The sequence below is a fragment of the Adiantum capillus-veneris genome, chromosome 1 (genome assembly GCF_014529385.1).
Source record: "Adiantum capillus-veneris isolate H3 chromosome 1, ASM1452938v2, whole genome shotgun sequence".
NCBI classification, from domain to species: Eukaryota; Viridiplantae; Streptophyta; class Polypodiopsida; order Polypodiales; family Pteridaceae; genus Adiantum; species Adiantum capillus-veneris.
Window position 1 is genome coordinate 144648246 of NC_140931.1, and position 11052 is coordinate 144659297.

Genomic DNA, 11052 nt, shown 5'->3' on the forward strand with positions numbered 1-11052 from the left:
TTGCTTGCTTAGGACCCCTATCCCAGGTACATCACATCACGAGAGTCAGCGGCTTACTCCTGATGTACCTCCTCGTACTCAGGTGACACCTGAGTAACAGGCTAGTGGTCGTCAGTCTCGGAGGTATTTCTTTTATGTTGATTATGGAGCTAATATCAAGTACTGTTTAAGAACTATCATCCTAACTACCGTATGTTTGTATTCATGTAGCTCGCGTCGTCGATAAAGTAGCATACCACCAAAGATATCGATTCGCGAGAGACCCCCTCAGTGCCCCCGCCATTGCCGATGTGCACTTGCACCGGCAATTTGGGCGTCACGTGCGATATCCTGCCTAATGGGTCTATTCTCCCTCTTGGAGCCGGCTTACTCTTCAGACGTTAGATTGGAGATCTCTGCATGTCATATCTAAAGCAAGTTCATATTACATGGGAGTAAGTATTAATTAACATCAAAAAGTATGATTTATAATTTGTTATTTGAATTACTAATTGACTTTTTGATGCAATGTAGTGATCAGCCTGAGGATGACAAGAAATATGTCATCAACTCACTCGAGGCGGAGTATGGGACAGGATGGAGCCACAAACGGTTGCTTAAGCGAATGTGCAAGCTCATGGCTCATCGACGAAACAATACACGGTATGCACGAGAGAGAGAGAGAGAGAGAGAGAGAGAGAGAGAGAGGGAGAGAGAAAGAAAGCTTTATTAACGTCTTCTTCTGGAGGCCAAAGTCGGCCTATGAGACAAAACCATGCACATATGTGTATCCTCTGGTAACCAAAAAGGATTAAAGTGCTGAAAAACTGAAGTAAAGTGGTACATACTGCTAAAAAAAAGGTGATACAAGGCTAGAGTAATCTCCTCAAGGGTAGGATGAGTACATGTGCATGTAAAATGAGGGGATGGAGCTCTATCTCTAATGGATGTGTAGCTATATGCTCAGGAGATACAACCATGATATGCAAACTAGCTCCATCCGGTACCAAACTGGGGGTGTAGGATATCATGCATAGGTGGATAGGGTGTGAAGAGTCCTTGTAGTATGGTGGCAGGGTCGGAGTAGACTCTCTGTATCGATCTCTGTCTGTCATGCTCATGGTGTGCCCGGATCTGGTGGATCTCCCTCTGGTGTGCTTGTCGGGTCCGGTATCCCACAACTCTAGGTCGTCTCCTAGCTCTAACCACCTCTTCCTGCTGTAGACTGACCCCTTTGTAGAGTGACCCCTCTATGTGTGGTAGTAATAGGGGGCGCTGAAGTCGCTCGATGAAAAAAATCTGGAAGCTGGGACTGTCTATCTCCACTAGGTGACTGTAGCATCAGATATCTATGTCTCTGCATCTCTAGAAGAAAACATCCAAGCTGTCTCTGGTCTCTGGACTCCATGAGCTCTCTGGGTGTAGGTTGTTCTGAAAACAAGGTAGTGTAGTGGCTCTATTTTGAGAGAGACACAAAGAGAGACAAAGAGAGAGAGAGATCTAGTTTAAATATTTCAAACTGAGAGGTCCCAAACTCAGCCTACCTCACAAGGATTGGCTTCTCCCCATCGGCACTACGCGTCTTGGACATTTATGGGTGTGCGTAAGTCGCTGAAAATCATTGTTTTTTGTGTTTTTCAACGCTCTTCACTTGCTATTTTTTGGGGACAACAACGGATTTACTGGGTTTTTTGGATGACATCGACATTTCGAAGGCTTATACACTTCTCGGAAGTGTTTTGGAGGCATCTCGGGCTGTTTTCTCGAGCTGTTTCGAGGAGGAGTCCACTTGCGGTTGCGTTTATGTGCCTATTCGATCTTGGAGTCTTGCATCTCTCGTACGTGGTGTACCTTGCCCTCTGAGGAGGACACTAATCGGAGTTGCAAATTATACCTTACGGCTTCTCCATGTTCCCGGAGAGTGCCAAGTTGGACAGTGCTAACTGGTCCATATGGAAGACAAAGGTGCGTACTATATGTATGTACAACGAAGTTTGGCATTGGCTCGAGGATGCGGCATGGGCAGTTATGCCTCACCCAACGGAGGAGGACTATACACATGGAATGGAAGACGAGTGGCAAAAGATAGACCGCAAGGTGTTTAATTTCCTTTTGATTAACCTTTCTGATTCTATCCTTCAGGAAGTCAGAACGGAGTCACATGCCCATGGTCTTTGGAAGAGACTCTCAGATTTCTTCGTAGACAAGTCTATTGGCCGTATTATGCGATTGCAGAAGGAGCTCTACCAATTGCAGTATAGCCAATACAACTCTCTCTCAGGGTTGACCCGCACGATGCGAGAGCCATGGGATGATTTGGTTGCGGTCTGAGGGGAGATGACCTCTACTCGGATGGCGCAACAACTCCTATTCAAACTTCCAGACAGGTTTGACTCTTTCTACCAGAGTCTCATTCAGTCAAGGTGTACCACGCAACCCACTTGGGAGGAGGCTCTTTCCCAGCTCATGCAGATTGAGAGCCGAGCCGAGTTTTGTGCCGGAGGTGAAGGTGAGTGTTGGAGTCTCTTTGATTGCCTCACAGGACCTTGCCTTGACCTCTTCACAGTCTGGTGCTTGGATTGTGGATAGCGGTGGGACCACTCACATGACTCCCATGCGGGAGTGGTTCAGTTCTCTTACCTCTTCATCAGATCAGTACATTACCTTGGGTGATTCTCACTCAATTCTAGTGGTTGGGACTGGGAGGATTCCTATCTTCTGCTCTTCAGTAGACCCCAAGTATAGTGCGGTTGATGCGCTTTTTGTCCCCGACTTAGCCTTCAACCTTCTCTCGGTTTCCTCCTTGGACACCTTGGGAGCTTTTGTCACTTTTGGGGATGGTAAGGTGATTATTACAGATGGTGCTATAGGTCCAATTCTTGCTAGAGGAGAGCGTGATGGCTGGTTATTCAAGCTCAAGGCTCTACTCTCACAGGGCGCGGTTTCATCTACACTTTGGCATGCTAGGTTTGGCCACCTTAGCTATGCGATGATATAGCACGCAGCTAGGCATTCCTTGGTGGAGGGGCTTCCATCAATTAGCTCTACATCGACGATTTGCAGGGCTTTCGAGAGACAACAGCAAGCATTCAAGCTTCTGAAAGAGAAGCTTACTACAGAGCCAGTCCTTATTTTGCCGGACTCGAGAAAGTCTTTTCAGGGGCAGTGTGATGCATGTGGCAGTAGTATTGGTGCAGTGCTTATGCAAGATGGACATGTTATTGCCTATGAGAGCAGGGTATTGAGAGGGCCAGAGCAGCTTATGAAGATTTACGCGAAGGAGTTGCTTGCCGTTATTCATGCTCTAGAGTCATGGAAGCACTATCTTCTTGGAGCGGATTTTACTATGCAGACTGATCATTAGTCATTGCGATATTTTCTCACTTAGGCCAAGCTTTGTGAGAAGCATTTGTCATGGGCCAACTTCTTGTCTATGTTTCATTTTCAGCTTGTGCATGTTGCGGGCAAGGAGAACGTGGTAGAAAATACCTTGTCTAGGTGCCCACATGAGGCAAAGCATGTTGAGAGCCTAAGTTTAGCTTCTTCATGTTTAAATCAAGGTCTCAACCTTGAACACTGGTTATGGTGGGGTTGTCTACTGATAGAAAAGGAACCAAGTCAAGGACTTAATACAGGACGATGAGTTATGTCAGCAGGTCACTTATATGGCAAATTTGAGAAGAGGTACCGACTTGGATGAGATGCAAGATCATTACAATACACATGCGGATTTTGCTGAGCCCCATGACGCTCTTCTTCGTGGCGAACATCTTGATTCCTTTTCTTATGTTTCGTGGAAAGCTTTGCGTTTATCGACTTCTTCGACAGAAGGTTATGATAGAGAGTCATGCACCACCCTATTGACCTGTATTGACCAAATTTTGGCAGCATAACAACTCCAAACTGGTCCCAAACAAGTTCCCAACCAAGAACTCACTTGCTTCGACAAAAACCCTCTAATTCCAACTCAAGAAGAGCAATTACAACTCTCTGGAATTGGTTTTTCACCTGTTTCCAGCCCCAACGCTTCCCAAAAGTGTACTCTGACAATTGGGCACTGTTTCCAATGTTCCAGGCATCCATACGACTGCAAAACAATCCAAAAATGATAATTTCAGGCCGCTGTATTTTCTGGTTATGGCCTGTTTTTGACCTGTTTTCACCTCTCTAGTGTCCCTGTACTGTTCTCTGTAGCTTGGGCCATGTGCCGCTTGATTCTGGCATGATTTTGAGCACAAAACAACCCCCAAATAGTTCAAAAGCAGCAGCCAAACAGTGCTGATTTTTGTACCTGTTTGGCGAGGTAATTAACTTCACCTGTTCCTGTATAGGGAGGCTCTTGCCTCAGCAACAGAGCATCAAAAATCACAAGATTGTACATGATCAATCTGATGAGCCAGTCAAAAAGCTCAAGAGAAGCATAGATGCCGATTGCACTTCAGAGAAGGTGATTGGGCTTTGCTTCGATTTGAGAAGGCGAGCGTGCCTCGTGGAAGATTCATAACGCTTTCCATGTGAGTCTTCTTCGACAGTTCATGAATCAACCTGAGGACAGTCCACAACCCGAGGTTGATGAGCTCGACAAAGTATTACACCCTGAGCAGATTCTAGCCCACAAGGAAAGGCGCCAAGGAGGTAGACAAGGAGGCACCAACATTCTTGAATATGTGCATCGGATCAAGAAGATGACATATCTTCAAATCCTTCCAATATTCCAAAGTGTACCATATCGAAGGACTTTGAGCTAAGGAACGTTTTACTCTGCCTCGCGCCTTCACACCATTATCATCGTCGTCGCTTATGATCTCAGACTCCGGATCAATAGCGGGTCCAACAGTCCACTTTAGATACCAATCCTTTGGTGTCATTGGTATTGGACATCTTCCTTCTTCTACCAAACCATTAAAATGTATGGCTTGCTTTCTGTTTCGTAGGTGATGATCTTCAGGTAAAAATCGTCTATGTCGAAGATATATATTTTTGTTTTTTGCTATAAATCGATTTTAACCAATCACCACAATCAGGACAAGCTTTATAGCCCTTCATACATATCCCAGCATGAAAAAAATAATGAAGGTGATTAGCGCATTAAAAATCCTAGCATATGAGATAATTTATATATAAAAGCGCATTTACCTGAGCAAAATCCATATCCTGGAAAATCGTGGATAGTCCATGCTAAAATTCCACGAAAAGTAAATTTTCTCTGATCAATGCTTCTAGACATATCAACGACATCAACCCCTCTCCACAATTCTTGAAGATCATCGATAAGAGGAGCTAAATAAACATTCAAGTCTTTAACTTGTCGTTTTTCGGCAATCAAGAGTGAGAGCATTAAATGTTCTTTCTTGATGGTGAGATATGGGAGTAGGTTATAATTGATAACTACCACCGGCCATGTAGACCATTTACTTGATTTCATAGAAAATGGATTCACACCATCCAATGCTACACCCATCTTTAAATTGCGTGGTTCTTTTGCAAAATCCGGCCATAGCGTTTCAATATGTTGAAATGCAGGACTATCCATTGGAATTCACATTACTCCATCTTTGCTCTTGTGCTCTGCTCCCCATATCATAAGCTTAGCTAGTTTGGGACTTTGAAACATATGTTTTATACGTGGAGCGAGGGGAAAATGTCTCAACACCTTTCTAGGGACCTTACCTTTCTTCTGTTTATAAGGAGACGTTTGATATTTTGGACACGACATATTGTCCTTGTACTCACCTCTATATAAAATGCAATCATTGGGACATGCATGTATAGAAGAATAGTCAAGTCCAAGACTACTTATCATCCTTTTCACCTCATCATGTGATGTAGGAAGGATATTGCTTGTCGGCAAGAACTTCTAAGAAAGTAGTCTACAAGTTGAACAAAAACTATGATCAATAAAAATCACAAAAGTTTAGAATTCTAGCAAAAAAATATGTTGTATTCGTACATACTTCAATAGTGCTGAAGTAGATACATTACTCCATCAAAACGATTCTTAAGATAAAGTATAAGTAAGCTTGCACTTAGTCGTGTTAGCTGGCTTCCTGTGTAGATATGCTTTAGAGCTTCTTCTCGAAGATATTTCTCATTTTTAGGAATATTTGTACTATCATTTTGATACCAATCCTCAATAAAATCAGTCATGCCATCGTCATTATCAAAGATATCAGCACATCCATTAAAATCCTTTGAATATTGTTCTTTAAGTCTTGCATACGTGTGAGGATCACTTCTCCGTAGGATCCTCATGCACTCTATAGACATGTGAGATACGTCATGTGGATGTTGGTTTGCGACATTATCAATGTCATAATCCGGAATCTGCATAGGCAAAGAAGATTGTATCATTAGCATGTTTAGACAGGCACACACATATAAGTAGCACTTTTCCTTATAATTGAAATTGCACTTTGTTACACATGTACAAACATTAAAATAAAAGACAAGACGATCATCACAATAAATCCGAGATAAAAGAAACAAGATGTAAATTAAAGTGTAAAATTAGGATATAAGAGTCCAAAATAACATTAATAATTTGTATACAATGAACTTTTTAATCATAATTCGTTAAGGGTGCTCGTCGAGGTCTACGCCATCCATAGTTTACTAACAATTCATCACCAGCCCGTAATGGTCTGATAGCATTGACAACAATATATCGTGGTACAACCCTACTCATATGTCCTGGTTCATGACTATTCTCACACTCCACAAATGTGCAATTGGTTCTTGCCCTCATCTCTCGACTACTGTTGATTAAACCTGCTATTTTTCCTTGAGAGTAAGGTCTTCCATCAATATAGAGTCTTTGTCCTTCTGCATGTATAATCCCTCTATCAGAAAGAGAGGCTGCATTGAGACATAAACCATATGTGCTCATGCTCTGGATGTAACGAGCAAGCCGATGCCATGGACCCCATCCATATATAGGTCCACAAAAAGACATAAGGGTGACCTCTGAATGAGGGGAAACGTGCAAATCCTGTGCAATAAAGAGGCCTCGTCCTGCTCCACTGATGGTGGACAGAGCAATCATGTAGCCATTACCCCAAAAGCTAAAAACAGCTCCATCTAAAGGAAGTGATCCTCCCTGCCATCCTCCGTATCGCCTTCGATCATAAGTCTGTACTAGAGCTTGCAAATGAGTAGGCAAGAGGTGATCTCCACTCGTCTCAGCATCCAAAGCAAGAGGTAGAGGCTGCCGAGAAACCTCGAGCTGCAACTGATAAATTACTTGTCCTTGTCGTGTGCGAGGGACATGTGCACCACTAATAGTGAAGTCATCCTCCTCATCAAGTGAAGGAACCTACATATATAATAGGTTCTATTACATATCAATCTTTTGTTAATAAAATTTCAATATGAAAATAAGAGAGATCAATCGCATACCATAGGTCGATGTCGCTCCTCAGGAGGTGGTGCTCGCTCAAAAGTACCATAAGTCATCTGATGTGAAAAACACTCCCGTCTAGGTCTCCGATATGTGCCACAACAACGAGTGCACCAACATATAATAGACTCGTCGTAGTACAAATCATCATAAACGGGTTCATTTGCATCCCGATCACGAGTAGTTGGGGGTGGCGGTGTACCCTCTGACTGATCCGAATCTAATTTGCATTTAACATAAAAACAAGAGACATTTATCAAATGAACAAAATAAGAACTCAATAAAAGTAACATAACGTTGAAATCTAACAAGTCTTACAGTATACTCTAACGCTTATTCTAATGAAAAAATAAGCAGACGTTACTGTTTGGTGGAGATAAACAAGAGGAAGGCGTCTATTTGCATGGAGACATGGCAGAACTACCGCAAGGAGATGAGCTTACGCATCACTTTTCCTCAGCAGAAGGTGTGTGTTTTTGCCAACATATACTAGAATTATTAGAAACTTATCTATTATACGATTCTCTAATGTATGTTATTTTATATAATCAAATCTACATAGGATGCAGCTCGAAAGAGAGTGGCTAGTGGTCACACATTTAGACTAGTCCGGATGGGATGAGACGGATTCGTGGCCACATTTGTGAGTATAGACCCTTCAAATTTGAACTTTCAAAGCTAATATTAGCGAATGAAGTTTACAACAAGTCTTTGGTTCTATCTTACTGTAGACCAAAGACTATGGTCGTCCACCTACGATGCAGGAGATAGAGTACGCTACGCAGTATGGCTACTGGGCTTTGTGCGCGACGCTTTCTGACAGGCCAGATCCACTTGTGAGTATGATTGTTTATTTTGTACTTTGTTTTCATGCAGATTGTAATATGTTGCTATTTGATTTCACTACTAATACAGGAGCAACATGGCGAGGCCGATCCAGCAGAGGTGGCTCGACAGGATGCAGAGGGGCAACGCCGAGAGGCTGAGAGGAGCGGCGATCCGGTCAGTGATGACACACCTAGGGACGTGGTTGGAGATATCCACAGTCGTAGTGCCACGGGTGATGCTGATGGAGATGACACTGCTGGTCACCACAGGGATGCTAGTGATTGTTCTGGTAGTGAGCACGTCTCATATAGTGATAGAGACTAGGGATTTGTTTGTTGTATATTTGAGGATGGAGATGAGACTCATTTTGTATATGCGGCTGATGAGAGTAGATATTTGTTTTGTATATGCGCTGATGAGACACGTTTTGTATATGCGCTGATGAGACTCGTTTTGTATATGCGTTTTGTATATGAGCTGATGGAGATGAGACACTTGTTCTATATGTAAAAACCACGAGAGTAGATATTTTTTTGGATCCCTAACTCAATTAAATCTTGTTGCTTGAACCCAATCTTGATTTTTTTGTCGTGAAAAATCTCTTGAAAATTGTAAGTCCTATACAAGCACATTTAAACCAAGGTTCTAGGTGCTCCAACTGTGTCCATACCATGTCTTTTAACAATTCTAGTTGATCTACGTGCAAAGTTTGAGTATTTTAATGTGTTTGTCTCAAAATGTCAATATCAAACTTTTGTCATAATTTTCTACAAGGTCTATTCATTTTTATTTTAGCTTGTAAAGTCAATGTTCTGAAAACATCAACCGTAGTCTTACAAGGATCCACTTGATGAGTGTAATTCTTGACCATGATAGCTTCCACAATGCAAGATTATATTTTTAAAACATCCCCTAGTTGACATGTTTGATCACATTAAGAGGGTTTTCTTAAATGCATTGTCTAATGCAAGTAGCATTTAATATAAATTTTTCAAAAAGGAACACCTAAGTGTCCTGTTTTGGTACCAAACTAGTGTTGAAACGTAGTTTATTTGTTTTTACATTAAGAAAAACAAAACATGGCTGGTCGATGAGTCATTTTTCAAGTTTACAAATATTTTTCTATGTCACACTCTAATATTAACAAGCTTTTGATTTCCATAGTTTTTGCACAGATATGAGAATATACGATACTTATCAGATTCTACGTATCATGTACAAAGTCGGGTACCAAGTACAAAGTACCAAAGTATCGGGTCTGAACTATGAGGTATCAAATTCTACGTACCAAATCAGAATATATGCTACGTACCAAGTACGAGATATCAGAACATACGCGGCGCATCAAATTCTACATACCATGTACCAAACCACAAAGTACCAAGTACCAAATCTAACACTAAAATTTTTTCTTTGTTTTTTTGTTAATTTATTGATCCATGTACTTCAAAAGTGCACCAAAAATTAGCACCTTAGTTTATTCGTTTTTACATTAAGAAAAACAAAACGTAGCTGGTCGATGGGTTGTTTTTTAAGTTTACGAATATTTTCTATGTCACACTCTAATATTAACAAGCTTTTGATTTCCATAGTTTCTGCACAAATTTGAGAATATACGATACCTATCAAATTCTACGTATCACATACAAAGTCGAGTACCAAGTACAAAGTACCAAAGTATCGAGTTTGAACTATCACGTATCAAATTACGTACCAAATCAGAATACATATTACGTACCAAGTACCAGGAGTCAGAACATACGCGGCGCATCAAATTCTATGTACCATGTACCAAACCACCAAGTACCAAGTACTAAATCTAACACTAAAAAGATTTCTTTGGCGTTTTGTTAATTTATTGATCAATGCACCGTGTGGCCAAGGGATACAACTCGCTGAGAGCTCACAACCTTCGTCGACTGGCGAGCTCCATAGTATGCAAACGTGCCCATCCGCGAGGGGGGTGCTTCTGCAAGCCCTAATAGATGTCCATGTTTTTTAAGTCCAGAAGCATTGTTTTTATGTTATGATCTATTTTTAACATGCTTATGATTCTCTAGTTTCTTCATAAGTTTTGGATTCTACGCTACGCATTCTAATATCCCAATATAGTCGAGCATCAAATAACAAAGCAACAAGAGTGGGATATGTGTGTTTACCAGAATTCATCCTTGCCGTTGAAGTAGTTATCTGAAATTCCTTGCGCACTGATCCAATCAACTTTCGCAAATAATAAAAACTCCGTAAGCAATCACAAACGCAAGAAAGCGAGCATGTGTATGTGGGAGGGAGGGAGAGAGAGAGAGAGCGCACTACTAGCTAAACAAAAAGAGATAGAGAGAGAGATAGAGAGAGCACTACTAGCTAAACAAACAAAAAAAGAGAGAGAGAAAGTTGGAGATACATAGAGAGCAAGCTAAGATAGCAGCGCGAGCTGTTACAAGCTCGCGGCTATAAAAAATGGTCGTTTTTTTCTTAACGTTCCTGAACCGTCGCTTGCGACGCACATTTTTTAACATAAAATGAGACGTCCCATAAGAGACAATGCGTCGATGCTACAAGCGTGGCATAAGCATCAATAATCGATGCTTTATTCGATGCTACAAGCATGGCATAAGCATCGAAAGGCGATGCTACAGTCCATGCTACAGACGATGCTAATAGCGATGCTACATGCCATGCAAAAGGCGGTGCTACAACCAATGCATAAGCGACGATAAGTCGATGCAAAAATCCATGCTATGGTCGTGGCATATGCGACGTACAGTAGCGACGTCTCTAGCGGCGCATCTGACCCTTGCTTAAGCGAAGTTTATCCGTCGCTACAACCGTCGCTAACCACCCCCTTG

At 41.8% G+C, this 11052-nt stretch overlaps 1 protein-coding gene and 2 pseudogenes across 1 annotated transcript; 2 read left to right on the forward strand and 1 right to left on the reverse strand.

Annotated features, from left to right (window-relative positions):
• Nucleotides 1-1572: 1572 nt before the first annotated feature.
• Nucleotides 1573-2099, forward strand: LOC147465732 (uncharacterized; annotated as a pseudogene).
• Nucleotides 2100-6538: 4439 nt separating this feature from the next.
• On the reverse strand, nucleotides 6539-7668 carry LOC147465733 (uncharacterized). Its single transcript, XM_086498101.1, has 2 exons — nucleotides 7375-7668; nucleotides 6539-7291 (listed from the first exon to the last, which is right to left on the reverse strand). Exons 1-2 carry the CDS (start codon nucleotides 7666-7668, stop codon nucleotides 6539-6541), a joined length of 1047 nt encoding a protein of 348 aa, XP_086354227.1.
• A 110-nt stretch (nucleotides 7669-7778) lies between these two features.
• On the forward strand, nucleotides 7779-8527 carry LOC147465734 (uncharacterized; annotated as a pseudogene).
• The last annotated feature ends 2525 nt before the right edge of the window (nucleotides 8528-11052 follow it).